Below are 16281 nucleotides of genomic sequence, written 5' to 3'. Positions count from 1 at the left end.
TCTCTAGACATCATGTTGTACCCAGTGATCTCTGACCTCTAGACATAATGTTGTACCCAGTGATCTCTGACCTCTAGACATCATGTTGTAACCAGTGATCTCTGACCTTTAGACATCATGTTGTACCCAGTGATCTCTGACCTTTAGACATCATGTTGTACCCAGTGATCTCTGACCTCTAGACATCATGTTGTACCCAGTGATCTCTGACCTCTAGACACCATGTCGGACCCAGTTGATCTTTCTGGTCACCCTGTCCAGCTACATGACATCTTTGTCAACAAAGTTTATTGAAATAAATGAAGTGGAATTCCAATAGATACACGTCCAGTCATAATCCCACATTTTTTCTATAAATTTCCAGAATCTTGGTGACACGGTAACAAAGTGTTTAGCCCTGGCAAACCGTCACAAATGTGTTTCCATAGCGATACCTGCCATGGGGACGGGAAGACTGCACTACCCTGCTGACCAGGTGGCAGGCACAATGTATGCATGTGTGGATAAATTCCTACAGAATACCCAGAATCCCTCACTACAGGAAATACATCTCGTAGTGTTCCACAAAGACTCGGCTACAGTCAAGGTACAGTAACATACTAAAAGTACAATCAACGAATGTCTTTGTCTTGTTTGTAATACCTACAGACAGGATAAACCCTATCTGCACAGTAAGCATTGATGTAACAAATCACAGAGTCATTGGTGTCAACTCAGGAGAGCCAATAGGAAGATATTTCCCAATTGATCCTTTTTGTGGCATTTCAAGTGGTTTTTTTTAAAAGCTAAATATAAATATGTTATAAATAATATAAAGCCATTTATATATAATTCAAAGGGAATTATTAAAAACTCTAATTTTTAATTTTAATTACCGGTATGTACATTGATGAACTTTGAGTAAACCTGCAACAAATGTCACATAAGTACAAGTTTATATGTACAAATGATTTCCATGATGTTTAATGTTTTTCATTAGCAAGTAACAATTTGTGTAAAAGTGCTTTCAATTTTAATATTGCATGTCCAGAATAAGTTACGTTTTTAAATGTGCAATAATTTCTGAAAGAGTTGTCCCTCTTTCTCTACTTATGGTTATAGGTTCTTGTGGATGTGTTATATAGTGTAGTTTTGACAACTGGGTGGTGCTCACTTAAACCTTGCTAGGAGATCCTCCAAGTTGCTTAGATGCTGTTTTAGTTGTCATGTTGCTGATGTTGTATCTTTTCAAACTGTTTATATTTTCAGCTTTTTTGGGTGATTTATTTCGTGTGACTATCATACATGTATATGGTTTCTATGTTACAGGCGTTCAAGCACGTCTCAAGCAATTACAAGACTTCAGGTTCAGCTGCCTTATCGCCAAGTAAGCAACAATTGTTCTTTCATTAACATTTAAGTTTTGTATATTACATTTTTCTTCTATTTGTTGTTTAAGAGACTACACCATAATGAGCTGTAAAACAAGGTTTTCTGAACAATGGGGCACTCTATTTCTGTACCCTTGCAGATGAATTCCATCAATATTTTTTGACATCTGTAATATATATATGTATAAGTTATGAAATCTGCCTGCAATAGTGATCAGACCAACAGAAAGTAAAAAACGTACCTGTAGCGGCTAGACCAAGTGTAGCGGCGGCTAGACCAAGTGTAGCGGCGGCTAGACCAAGTGTAGCGGCTAGACCAAGTGTAGACTACCACGAGTGCCGTTATATATATACGCACTGCTGCACATCACCTTAGGGGTGAATTGATGTACCTGAATTGATGTACCTGAATTGATGTACCTGAATTGATGTACCTAAATTGATGTACCTAAATTGATGTACCTGAATTGATGTACCTGAACTGATGTACCTGAATTGATGTACCTGAATTGCAGAGCACACTAAGTAAGCTTGACCTCTATAAGTACATTCACAACAAGATGGGTAAAAATTGGGTGTGATGGAGGGAGCTGAGGATTGAACCTATATAATGGATGTTACAATTACTGTAGGTAACACAGGGTCTGGTTCTGAGGTGGAGGACATGTTCGACAAGGTCAAGGTCATAGTCACCAGTGGTGACATCACCAAGGAGACGTCTGATGTCATCATCAATGGTGTAGATGAGAGTTTGAATCTTAGTAAAGGTAAGGAGGAGCACAAAACTTGACCTGTATTTCTCTGCTGTTTTGTATTGGTATTCTGAGGATCATTTGAGATTTTTGTTTTGGTTTCATCTATTTACTCAGTGTACAAATATACAGAAGAAAGGCTTACTTTTCACCGTGAAAAAGTTTGATTGTGTCCTGTATACCTGATGTTGAAATGGTGTTGTGTTTGTTCACTTCAGGACAGTTATCAAAAGCTGTGCTGGCTGCTGCTGGAGATGGTATACAAGATGAATGTAACAACAATGGTAAGTTACTCAGCGCATGCCATTGTATGACCTTCACATATTCTCCTCATTGCATGACCTTGATCTCTTCACATCATTGTGTATCCTTGACTTCTTTACATCATTGTGTAACCTTGACCTCTTCACATCATTGTATGACATTGACCTCTTCACATCATTGTATGACCTTGACCTCTTCACATCATTGTATGACCTTGACCTCTTCACATCATTTTGTGACCTTGACGTCTTCACATCATTGTATGACACTAACCTCTTCACATCATTGTATGACCTTGACCTCTTCACATCATTGTGTATCCTTGACCTCTTCACATCATTGTGTAACATTGACATCTTCACACCATTGTATGTCCTTGACCTCTTCACATCATTGGATGACCTTGACCTCTTTACATCATTGTGTAACCTTGACATCTTCACATCAATGTTTGACGTTGACCTCTTTACATAATTGCATAACCTTGACCTCTTCACATCATTGTGTAACCTTGACCTCTTCACAGCATTGTGTAACCTTGACATCTTCACATCATCGTGTAACCTTGACCTCTTCACATCATTGTGTAACATTGACATCTTCACATCATTGTATGACCTTGTCATCTTCACATCATTATTTGACCTTGACTTCTTCACATCATTGTGTAACCTTGATATTTTCACATCATTGAGTAACCTTGACCTCCTCACATCATTGTTTAACCTTGATATCTTCAAATCATTGTGTAACCTTGATCTCTTCACATCATTGTATGACCTTGATATCTTCACATCATTGTGTAACCTTGACCTCTTCACATCATTGTGTAACCTTGATATCTTTACATCATCAGGTAGGAATTTTACTTGTTTTGTTTTTATTATCTGCTCCATGGGCAGGAGGAGATTGCGTTTGCTGTCATTTTGTTCCTATTATGGAAAAGATAGTTTATCAAAAAATTTGCCCTTGTCTGTATCAGGGCCATTATTTTATACCATGTACATTTAACACATTAATACTAAATCATGGTCACTGTTCAGCACTGGCAGTGACATTGTACTAAGGTTCAGTAAGACACATAACAAACATGTACCTATGATGTTAAATGACATTTAGTGTTGAATTGTTGTCATAATCCGAGATTAAAAACACAAATATTGCTCATAATGAAATGATCTCGGCCTCTAAGGTACATGATAAACATGTTTACTATAAAAACATATTAATGCTATATTTTTTGCTTTTTCAAATCAATAAAAAATGAAAGATTTGATTGTTATGAATTCTGTTTACAGCTCATTATATACACAGTAAGGGCCTCGTACGGACATCTGCTGGTAACCTCAGCTGTAAGGCAATCTACCACATCAAGTCAGAGAAACAAGCCAACGCATGGGAGTCCTCTGTTACCAAGTGTCTGGAGGAGGCAGATCGCCAACACTATACTTCTGTGTCATTTCCAGCTCTTGGAACAGGTGAGAATTTTGTTGTTGAAGAGAAAGACTTACTTCGTTAGACATTTAAAATGTCACAGATATAGGTCACTTTTTGAATTTGTTAAGAAAAACATGATTAGATTCCGACTTGCTATATACTTTAAAAATAGTTTTCTATTCTCAATGTAGTATTAAGGAGATAAACCATAATATCTTTTGAGATTTGCATCAGTATTTCATGATTATGCAGTTTCAGATTGAGTTTAACTGGCGACATGCTGCAGAGCCAGCAAAACAGATATTTGCGACAGTACATATCAGTACAGTACGATTATCACTGTTCTAGTTCTTACCAGATAAAATCCCAAAAGAAATGACAATTTTAAGATATTTTTGTGCGTTCAATTCAAATCTGGGTCACTCGGCTGTAGACTGGTGATGTTAGGAACATTTAAGGTAAGGTGTACTTACAGTGAACTTTTGAGGTCACAATATTGTTTGTGATGTCATCAATAATCAATTTGATGACCTGTCAGCATTGTTTAATTCATTAACAATCGCTATCTAGGCTTCATATACAAATGGGCAATTAGCAGACAATATATTGTGGTTATACCATTGCATATTATTTCTTTTCTGTGTTACCAATCAAATTCTGTGTTACACCTGAAATGAAGTAGAATGATTTGTTCCTGTATTAACAGTGTTTTTTGGTAGTTATGACTGTCCCTTGACATTCATCTTTCCAAAATTATAAGGAAATTTATATTCTTTTCCTTCATAGATGTTTCACATAATTTGTCTTTTGACACTGTTACAATATTTAATGTCCTCCTTGAGAAAAAGTGTCGCAACCTTACCAATATATTTATGTACAATTATATGTCAAATATTGTGTCAACAACTTCATGAGAAAAACCAAACAACCTATCACAAAGTGTATGTTTATATGTGCAGGAACAGAAAAAAAAAACTATCACAAAGTGCATGTTTATATGTGCAGGAACAGAAAAAAACCCCAAAACACTCACAAAGTGCATGTTTATATGTGCAGGAACAGAAAAAACCAAACAACCTATCACCATGCAAGTGTATGTTTTTATGTGCAGAAACAGAAAAAAACAAACAACCTATCACAAAGTGTATGTTTATATGTGCAGAAACAAAAAAAAACTCAATGGTGTAGTATGGTCTGGTTCAGTTGGAGAGTAGTAAGTTGACATTGTGTTTTATATACACGATTATTTTCTCAATCAGGATCACATCAGCTCTTTGTTTTATCGACAAACTCAGCAAAACATATTTAACATGTGTTAAGGAAGGAAAATATCAGAAGAAATAAAAGTACTACTGCCAGGTTGTGATATGGTCATGTTACAGTAAACACATTTATCTGTAGGTCTACAGTACTGCTCACCACAGCCAGGTTGTGATATGATCATGTTACAGTAAACACATTTATCTGTAGGTCTACAGTACTGCTCACCACAGCCAGGTTGTGATATGGTCATGTTACAGTAAACACATTTATCTGTAGGTCTACAGTACTGCTCACCACAGCCAGGTTGTGATATGGTCATGTTACAGTAAACACATTTATCTGTAGGTCTACAACACTGCTCACCACAGGATGTGGCTGCTGCCATGATCAAGGCCACCAGGACGTTTTCATCGAGTGCCAAGCATGTACATGAAGTCAGGATCGTTGTTTTTCAGAAGAACATGCTCAACATATTCCTTTCTGCGCTCAAACAGAAGTCAGGGTCTGAAGGATTCTTCATTGTCAATGCTGTTAAAAACTTTTGTGCAGGTGAAGTCAAACTTTTTTTCGATCACATGGTATTTCATTTTTTTCCCTCATTCAACCCCATGTGTGCTTCCTTCTTGGCCAACAAGAGTGATAAATATAAGTTAGAAAACTTGTTTCCTAATTGTTGTAAAATAAATACAGGTTCCCCAACGAGTGATGGTTGGTTATTATGTTTATCTAACTCGGGTTAGTTAATTTTCAAATTGTATAAAGACACAAGGTTTACCGAACTAATCATCACAAGTTTGGGGACTTGTTTCTCCCATAAAGTTCGTATTTTATTTAAAAAAACACATTTTCCCATTGGAAAATACATCATGCGTGTTTACGATAGGGGAAACAACTGCCATGGAGCATGACATCACAATAGAAAATGATGTCAAAAAGCATTGTCACATGACGTCATAAATCAAAGATTGACCAATGAAATCACGTCCAAAAGTGTTTACTAACTCCTAGCAGGTTTATCCAATGAGTTGGGAGTGAAGAAACCTACAGTGGTTGTGGGAGAAATAAAGTTTATATTCAAAATATGCAAATGTAAAACTTTAGTGGGGTAAAAATATTACAGTTTACAATAATAGAAAGTTAGTTGGTGTACCTAAAAGTTAAATGATCTCTTTCTTTTACAGTTAATCTCTACCATTTACTGGTTTTCCATTGTGAGTGGGGGTATTTTTACGAAGGTTTATTTTGTGAATTGCTTGAAAATAGCAACTGTAGTTTTATTTTTACTGGTCTATTGTTTGTGAATTGGAACTATGCACAAAAAATTCTGAAATCATGGCAATGTACAATGTCATGTAGTTCAGAAAGGGTAGAACGCTACACTCATTAGTAATTAGTATGTGTAGATGTTAATGTTGACTTAGCGATTTTCACATTCCCCCCTTCTAATAGAACCTTCCTTAGTAACTCCTAATTACACAGGTAAACACTTACCTATCCACCCTACACTAGGACAATAGAACCTTCCTTAGTGACCAGGACTCCCCTCTTTATACAGGTAAACACTTACCTATCCACCCTACACTACGACAATAGAACCTTCCTTAGTGACCAGGACTCCCCTCTTTATACAGGTAAACACTTACCTATCCACCCTACACTACGACAATAGAACCTTCCTTAGTGACCAGGACTCCCCTCTTTATACAGGTAAACACTTACCTATCCACCCTACACTACGACAATAGAACCTTCCTTAGTGACCAGGACTCCCCTCTTTATACAGGTAAACACTTACCTATCCACCCTACACTACGACAATAGAACCTTCCTTAGTGACCAGGACTCCCCTCTTTATACAGGTAAACACTTACCTATCCACCCTACACTACGACAATAGAACCTTCCTTAGTGACCAGGACTCCCCTCTTTATACAGGTAAACACTTACCTATCCACCCTACACTACGACAATAGAACCTTCCTTAGTGACCAGGACTCCCCTCTTTATACAGGTAAACACTTACCTATCCACCCTACACTACGACAATAGAACCTTCCTTAGTGACCAGGACTCCCCTCTTTATACAGGTAAACACTTACCTATCCACCCTACACTACGACAATAGAACCTTCCTTAGTGACCAGGACTCCCCTCTTTATACAGGTAAACACTTACCTATCCACCCTACACTACGACAATAGAACCTTCCTTAGTGACCAGGACTCCCCTCTTTATACAGGTAAACACTTACCTATCCACCCTACACTACGACAATAGAACCTTCCTTAGTGACCAGGACTCCCCTCTTTATACAGGTAAACACTTACCTATCCACCCTACACTACGACAATAGAACCTTCCTTAGTGACCAGGACTCCCCTCTTTATACAGGTAAACACTTACCTATCCACCCTACACTACGACAATAGAACCTTCCTTAGTGACCAGGACTCCCCTCTTTAAACAGTTAAACACTTACTTATCCACCCTACACTACGACAATAGAACCTTCCTTAGTGACCAGGACTCCCCTCTTTATACAGGTAAACACTTACCTATCCACCCTACACTAGGACAATAGAACCTTCCTTAGTGACTAGGACTCCTCTCTTTATACAGGTAAACACTTACCTATCCACCCTACACTACGACAATAGAACCTTCCTAAGTGACCAGGACTCCCCTCTTTATACAGGTAAACTCTTACCTATCCACCCCACACTACGACAATAGAACCTTCCTTAGTGACCAGGACTCCTCTCTTTATACAGGTAAACACTTACCTATCCACCCTACACTATGACAATAGAACCTTCTACATTATCAATTCAGTTTTACCTTGCCAGCTTTTGTAAACTCTGGTTCTCTGACACAACCTTAAAGATAATAGACTCTGGCACTCTGACCCAACCTTAAAGATAATACACTCTGGTACTCTGACCCAACCTTAAAGATAATAAACTCTGGCACTCTGACCCAACCTTAAAGATAATAAACTCTGGTTCTCCGACACAACCTTAAAGATAATAAACTCTGGTTCTCTGACACAACCTTAATAAACTCTGGCACTCTGACCCAACCTTAAAGATAATAAACTCTGGACTCTGACCAAACCTTCAAGATAATAAACTCTGGTTCTCTGACACAACCTTAAAATAATAATCTCTGGCACTCTGACACAACCTTAAAGATACTAAACTCTGGCACTCTGACACAACCTTAAAGATTAATAAACTCTGGTTATCTGACACAACCTTAAAGATAATACACTCTGGCACTCTGACACAACCTTAAAGATAATAAACTCTGGTACTCTGACACAACCTTAAAGATAATAAACTCTGGTTCTCTGACACAACCTCAAAGATAATACACTCTGGTACTCTGACACAACCTTAAAGATAATAAACTCTGGTACTCTGACACAGCCTTAAAGATAATAAACTCTGGTACTCTGACCCAACCTTAAAGATAATAAACTCTGGCACTCTGACACAACCTTAAAGATAATAAACTCTGGTACTCTGACACAACCTTAAAGATAATAAACTCTGGTTCTCTGACACAACCTCAAAGATAATACACTCTGGTACTCTGACACAACCTTAAAGATAATAAACTCTGGTACTCTGACACAGCCTTAAAGATAATAAACTCTGGTACTCTGACCCAACCTTAAAGATAATAAACTCTGGCACTCTGACACAACCTTAAAGATAATAAACTCTGGTACTCTGACACAACCTTAAAGATAATAAACTCTGGTTCTCTGACACAATTTTCCTTAATAAACTCTGGCACTCTGACACAACCTTAAAGATAATAAAATCTGGTTCTCTGACACAATTATCCTTAATGAACTCTGGCACTCTGACCCAACCTTAAAGATAATAAAATCTGGTTCTCTGACACAACCTTAAAGATAATAAACTCTGGTTCTCTGACACAACCTTAAAGATAATACACTCTGGCACTCTGACACAACCTTAACGATAATACACTCAGGCACTCTGAGGTAAAGTTAAGATAATTTGAGGGGTATATTTTAGTCGTAAAATTTGTAGGTGGTTAATTTGTGCAAATTTTTAACCTTGCGCAAAATACGCGAAAATATAGCCACAGTTAAAATATCCTGATTTACAATAGCAATTTGATAATTATATGCATTCAAAATGTATGACATTTATTCTATGCAAAGGAATTAGAAAGAAGAGTGAAGAACGGAGCGTTACTGATAAACAAGATAAGGTGACGTTCTGTATCTGGGCGGCCTCCAAGTACAAAGCACAGTGTACTCAGACGGAGCTTGACATACTCTGTGATAAAAAGTGTAGAGTTACGGTGATAAAATCTCCCGTCGATATCATCAAAAAGCTGACTGGAAAGCAGGTAATGAGGTTTTCACTGATCTGATTAAACTAATATGTAAATGTTTGTGAAGCAACTAACAAGAAAAGAGTGTGAACCAGTTATCTGTTATTGTGTGTGAACCAGTTATCTGTTATTGTGGGTGAACCAGTTATCTGTTATTGTGGGTGAATCAGTTATCTGTTATTGTGGGTGAATCAGTTATCTGTTATTGTGGGTGAACCAGTTATCTGTTATTGTGGGTGAACCAGTTATCTGTTATTGTGGGTGAACCAGTTATCTGTTATTGTGGGTGAATCAGCTAAAGTGTAACTTCTGTGTGAATCAGCCGACAGGTATTCTGTGTGAACTGGCTGACAGATAATTATCTCACATTATAATTACTCATTTGAGCTGTTGCCATCTGTCTTCGTTCATCAGCGTGCATCATCCATCATCCATCATGTATAAACTTTACATATACTGAACAAAAAAAGGAAAGGCACAATTAAATCATGCAATCAATAGCCTATGATATTTTGGGAAATTTGTACAAAATTTTATATCAATATGAAGGGACAAGTCTACTCTTTACAATACTGTAGAAGAAAAGTCTATATGACGTCACTCGTGTCATCAGTAGTTACTCAAAGTGGGATACCTGCAAAAAACAAAATGACACTTCAGTACCTGGTGTGGGCACCTTTTGCACGAATCCCTGCACGGATTCTCCTATGCATTGCATTTTTTGACGTTTCCTAATACGCCTGTCCAGCTCATCCCACAGATGCTCAATGGGAGACATGTCGGGACTATATGGGGGCCATTCCAGAGGCTGAACGTTGTTTGCCGTGAGAAAATCACGACAGACTCTGGCAACATGCGGTCGAGCATTGTCTTGCTGGAAAATTAGGTAATGACATCTGAGAAGTGGAAGGACATGTGGTTGGAGGATCTGGTCTCTGTATCGAACAGCATTGGGGTTTTGATTCAGGACCACTAAGGGGGATTTTACTCCATGGGAGATGTCTCCCCAAACCATTACAGAAGCCCCACCGAATCTATCGCGTTCAACCATGCATGCATCGGCGAAACGCTCACCGCGTCTGCGATATACCCTTTTTCTTCCGTCTGTGTGATACAGACAGAATCTAGACTCGTCTGTGAACATCACACGCCTCCATCGACGCATCCCAAACCTATTCGGGCCATGTCTGCGCATCCAGTCAAGACGCACTTGACGTCTCCGTGGTGTCAGATGTGGCCCGACATAAGGTCGGCGCGCAATGATTCTCTCGGCACGCAAGCGGTTCCTGGCAGTTTGAGTACTAATGGGTCTGCCATGAGTACCTAAGGTATGTGACTCAGTCTCTACAGCAGTCTTGAATCTGTTGCGCAAGTGCGACAATCAAATCGCCCTGTCTTGTCATGCGGTCATTACACGCGGACGACCGCTCCTGGGACGATCGCAAACTAACCCAGTAGCACGGAAACGTGTACAGATACGGTTAATTGTACACGGGCCAACACCAAACTGACGTGCGACAGCAGTTTGACTATGACCATCCATCAACATCGCAATTGCTCTACCCCTCTGAATTTACGTTAAGCTTGGCATCTCGGTCAATGGCGAAATTAAAATGCCAACGTGGAAAATTAATGTGGCTGAACTTAGAGTATCCGTTGAGATTATTTGTTTGAAAAACTCCGGCTTGGCTTGATCACGTCTCGTGATTTGGACCAAAGAAGCTCACAAAGTCACACAATGACATCGTCATGCTTGGCTGATTTTAGGGTAGATTGTTGAGAAGGAAGATCGTTCTTGATGTAATACCTGACCAAATATTCCATTATTTCCTTACAGTTAAGGTGTACTGCAGGGGTGGAACTTTGTGCGTTTCTTTTTTTGTTCAGTATATTTTCAACTTCTTCTTCAATCTGAACTGATTGCAACAAACTTTCGTACACTGCTTGAGTACATAAAGGGAAATGAAAAGGTGAATTTTATTTTCAACACCCCTGGGTGGCAGGGGGGCGAGGCAAAAACCGTGAAAATAACCGTATGGTGTTCTGTTCAGGCCCAAGGGGTGGGGCAAACCAGCATCTGAGCAAAAGCCACGACAGAGCATAAATTTCCAGTTATCTCAAAATGGTTGACTTTTTGTATACACATATAAATTAGTATGTTGTTGTAAATTACTTAGGTATTGTTTTGATCAAAGGTCAAATGTCAAGAGGTCAAGGTCACTGACACATCAGACTACTGAAATTGTTGTCACAAAAATGGTAGATTTTCTGTATACACATGAACCTTAGAATAGTGTAGGCTTTAATGTAATAATCATTTTGACTCAAGTGCCAAGGTCATGGGATCAAAGGTCAAGGACAGAGTTTTCCTAGTATTTGTATTTCTGATTAACTCCAAAACTAGACTTTTTGTATACACATTTACATTAGAATATTGCAGGCATCATATGATGCAAATTAATCATTTTCATGTAAGTCATCAGGTCAAAGGTCACAGTCACAGACACATCCAGACTACTTAACTTTCTGATTATCTGCAAAGCAGTAGACTTTTTATATACACGTTTACATTAGAATATTGTAGGCATTGATCAAAGGATAATTTGGACACTAAGTGCTGAAGTAATAAGGTCAAATATCAAGGTCACAGACTCGATCACAGACACGTCAGATTACTTAAATTGACAGTGAAAGTTTATAGCACATCAGATGACTGAGAAAGCCTCTTATCTGAAAAACAGTTGACATTTTGTATAAACACCTCAATTAGAAATTTGTAGGAAATACCTTTAAGATTTTTTGCCAAATTGCAAGTAATGTGACTTTTCATGCCAATAAAGAAAAACCAAAATGGATGTTCTTGTACCACCCTCCCCTCATATCTTATATGCTTAGGCAGGTTTGACTTCTTTCCAACAACAGTCACACCGATTGACTTGTGGCTTTGAAAGAAATGTTGTATGTTTCATGCTAATATACAAATGTGTATGTGTACCAGCTAAAAGGTAATGTGTGTGTGAACCAGCTAAGTGGTAATGTATGGGTACCAGCTAAGAGGTAATGTGTATGTGTTCCAGCTAAGAGGTAATGTGTATGTGAACCAGCTAAAAGTAATGTATGTGTACCAGCTAAGAGGTAATGTGTGTGTGTTCCAGCTAATAGGTAATGTGTGTGTGTGTGTGAACCAGCTAAGAGGTTATGTGTGTGTGTGAACCAGCTAAGAGGTAATGTGTGTGTTTACCAGCTAAGAGGTAATATGTGTGTATGTGTACCAGCTAAGAGGTAAAATGTGTGTATGTGTACCAGCTAAGAGGTAATATGTGTGTGTACCAGCTAAGAGGTAATGTGTATATGTACCAGCTAAGAGGTAATGTGTGTGTGTACCAGCTAAGAGGTAATGTGTATGTGAACCAGCTAAGAGGTAATGTGTATGTGTACCAGCTAAGAGGTAATATGTGTGTATGTGAACCAGCTAAGAGGTAATGTATGTGTACCAGCTAAGAGGTAATGTGTATGTGTACCAGCTAAGAGGTAATGTGTGTGTGAACCAGCTTAGAGGTAATATATGTGTACCAGCTAAGAGGTAATGTGTGTGTGAACCAGCTAAGAGGTAATGTGTATGTGTACCAGCTAAGAGGTAATGTGTGTTTGTACCAGCTAAGAGGTAATGTGTATGTGAACCAGCTAAGAGGTAATGTGTGTGTGTGAACCAGCTAAGAGGTAATGTGTGTGTGAACCAGCTAAGAGGTAATGTGTATGTGAACCAGCTAAGAGGTAATGTGTGTGTGTACCAGCTAAGAGGTAATGTGTGTGTGTACCAGCTATGAGGTAATGTGTATGTAAAACAGCTAAGAGGTAATGTGTGTGTGTACCAGCTAAGATGTAATGTGTGTGTGTACCAGCTAAGAGGTAATATGTGTATGTACCAGCTAAGAGGTAATGTGTATGTAAACCAGCTAAGAGGGAATGTGTGTGTGTACCTGCTAAGAGGTAATGTTTATGTGAACCAGCTAAGGGGAAATGTGTGTGTGTACCAGCTATGAGGTAATGTGAATGTAAAACAGCTAAGAGGTAATATGTGTATGAACCAGCTAAGAGGAAATGTGTATGTGTACCAGATAAGAGGTAATATGTGGATGTACCAGCTAAGAGGTAATGTGGATGTGAACCAGCTAAGGGGAAATGTGTGTGTGAACCAGCTTAGAGGTAATGTGTGTGTGTACCAGCTAAGAGGTAATGTGTATGTGATCCAGCTAAGAGGTTGTGTGTGTGTGTGAACCAGCTAAGAGGTAATGTGTGTGTGAACCAGCTAAGAGGTAATGTGTGTGCGTACCAGCTAAGAGGTAATATGTGTGTATATGTACCAGCTAAGAGGTAATGTGTATGTAAACCAGCTAAGAGGTAATGTGTATGTGAACCAGCTAAGAGGTAATGTGTGTGTGTACCAGCTAAGAGGTAATGTGTGTGTGTACCAGCTATGAGGTAATGTGTATGTAAAACAGCTAAGAGGTAATGTGTGTGTGTACCAGCTAAGATGTAATGTGTGTGTGTACCAGCTAAGAGGTAATATGTGTGTGTACCAGCTAAGAGGTAATGTGTATGTAAACCAGCTAAGAGGTAATGTGTATGTGTACCAGCTAAGAGGTAATGTGTATGTGTACCAGCTAAGAGGTAATGTGTGTGTGTACCAGCTAAGAGGTAATGTGTGTGTGTACCAGCTAAGAGGTAATGTGTATGTGAACCAGCTAAGAGGTAATGTGTGTGTGTACCAGCTAAGAGGTAATGTATGTGTACCAGCTAAGAGGTAATGTGTGTGTGTTCCAGCTAATAGGTAATGTGTGTGTGTACCAGCTAAGAGGTAATGTGTGTGTGTACCAGCTAAGAGGTAATGTGTATGTGAACCAGCTAAGAGGTAATGTATGTGTACCAGCTAAGAGGTAATATGTGTGTGTGAACCAGCTAAGAGGTAATGTGTGAGTGAACCAGCTAAGAGGTAATGTGTGTGTGAACCAGCTAAGAGGTAATGTGTGTGTGTGTGTGAACCAGCTAAGAGGTAATGTGTATGTGTACTAGCTAAGAGGTAATGTGTGTGGGTACCAGCTAAGAGGTTATGTGTATGTGAACCCCCTAAGAGGTAATGTGTGTGTGTGAACCAGTTAAGAGGATATATGTATGAAATAACTATCACTTATTGTGTCTGAATTAACTAGCTTGTAATATTTGTGAACCAGCTGCCGTGTGTGTGAACCGACTAACAGTCATTACTCTGAACAGATGGTGTTCTATAGTTTGATTCCATATATCAGGTAGTTAGGAGAGGAATACATTTCTACATTAAACAATTATTATCGCTTATTCAGTTTGTAGTGCCTAATTTCTTTTTGGTTCATCTGCATTTTTTATTACTATTTTCCAACAGCAAGCCTCTTTGGAGAAATGTGTTGGTAAAGGTGCTCAAATGGAAATTGACACGGGAAAAGGACAGATTGTTCTGCAAGGAAATTCAGAAGATACTGCAGAAGCAAATGTCAAGATAATGGATCTTCTTCACGGTTTTGATAGGGAAAAACTGAAGGGTGAAAAAGCTGCAACTGTAGCCATGTTTGTACAGTGGAGCTACAGCATTAAGGGGAAAAAGAAACTGTTTTACCCGACCATCAATGATGAATTAGAAATGGCATATAAGGCTAAAAAAACAGGTGTAGAGATAAAAGACAAGCAAGGTCAGAAATACTATGTGGATTTTAAGAAAATGGAGGAGCATGCACTGAGTAACTCGTCTGAAAAGTTCCCAGTGGAGAGGACGGACAATGGGTCATCAGGTGGTGGTTATAAAGGTAAACAAGGAAACAGCCTAGCATACCCACTAACAAGTAGTTCCTTCTGACATACGCTACCAAGGAAACAGCCTAGCATACCAACTAACATGTAGTTCCTTGTGACCTAGGTTACCAAGGAAATAGCCTAGCATACCCACTAACAAATAATTCCTTGTGATCTAGGTAACCCTGACATACGCTACCAAGGAAACAGCCTAGCATACCAACTAACAAATTATTCCTTGTGACCTAGGTTACAAAGGAAACAGCCTAGCATACCAACTAACAAATAATTTCCTCTGACTTCGGTTTCCAAGGAAACAGCTTAGCATACCCACTTACAAATAATTCCCTCTAATTTAGGTTACCAAGGAAATAGCCTAGCATACCCACTAACAAATAATTCCTTGTGACCTAGGTTACAAAGGAAACAGCCTTACATACCCACTAACAAATAATTCCTTGTGAACTAGGTTACAAAGGAAACAGCCTAGCATACCCACTAACAAATAATTCCTTGTGACCTAGGTTACAAAGGAAACAGCCTTACATACCCACTAACAAATACTTCCGTGTGACCTAGGTTACCAAGGAAATAGCCTAGCATACCCACTAACAAATAATTCCTTCTGACATAGGTTACCAAGGTAATAGCCTAGCATACCCACTAACAAATAATTCCTTCTGACATAGTTTACCAAGGAAATAGCCTAGCATACCCACTAACAAATTATTCCTCGTGACCTAAGTTACAAAGGAAACAGCCTAGCATACCAACTAACAAATAATTTCCTCTGACTTCGGTTTCCAAGCAATCTAATTAAAATTATATCTTCACATCGCTCCCGTTTACTGATATGTTGAGTTGAAGATCTAACAACATCCCATAGAGGGTCACGTCAGAGGTCAACATGAATACATTATCATATTTATAACAAGCCAATCAAAACGCAACATAACTCTTTCTTTCAACCAATCAGAAAGCAGGACCTGTAGCATTTA

General features: G+C 38.7%; 1 protein-coding gene across 3 annotated transcripts in view; it reads left to right on the top strand.

Moving 5' to 3' along the window:
- The window catches only part of LOC110448733 (poly [ADP-ribose] polymerase 14-like), a 41678-nt gene that overhangs the window by 19515 nt on the left and 5882 nt on the right, over positions 1-16281 (top strand). For all 3 annotated transcript variants that reach the window (XM_021495128.1, XM_021495126.1, XM_021495127.1), the window contains exons 10-17: positions 365-586; positions 1309-1366; positions 2003-2137; positions 2341-2406; positions 3685-3864; positions 5432-5635; positions 9285-9475; positions 14880-15297. In XM_021495128.1, the coding sequence (XP_021350803.1) occupies positions 365-586; positions 1309-1366; positions 2003-2137; positions 2341-2406; positions 3685-3864; positions 5432-5635; positions 9285-9475; positions 14880-15297 (1474 nt within the window). The remainder of the gene's footprint in view (positions 1-364; positions 587-1308; positions 1367-2002; positions 2138-2340; positions 2407-3684; positions 3865-5431; positions 5636-9284; positions 9476-14879; positions 15298-16281) is intronic.

This window comes from Mizuhopecten yessoensis, unplaced genomic scaffold (genome assembly GCF_002113885.1).
Source record: "Mizuhopecten yessoensis strain PY_sf001 unplaced genomic scaffold, ASM211388v2 scaffold4231, whole genome shotgun sequence".
In the NCBI taxonomy this organism is placed as follows: Eukaryota; Metazoa; Mollusca; class Bivalvia; order Pectinida; family Pectinidae; genus Mizuhopecten; species Mizuhopecten yessoensis.
The sequence above is the reverse complement of the archived record's forward strand: the minus strand, read 5'-3'. Positions and strand labels throughout refer to the sequence as shown.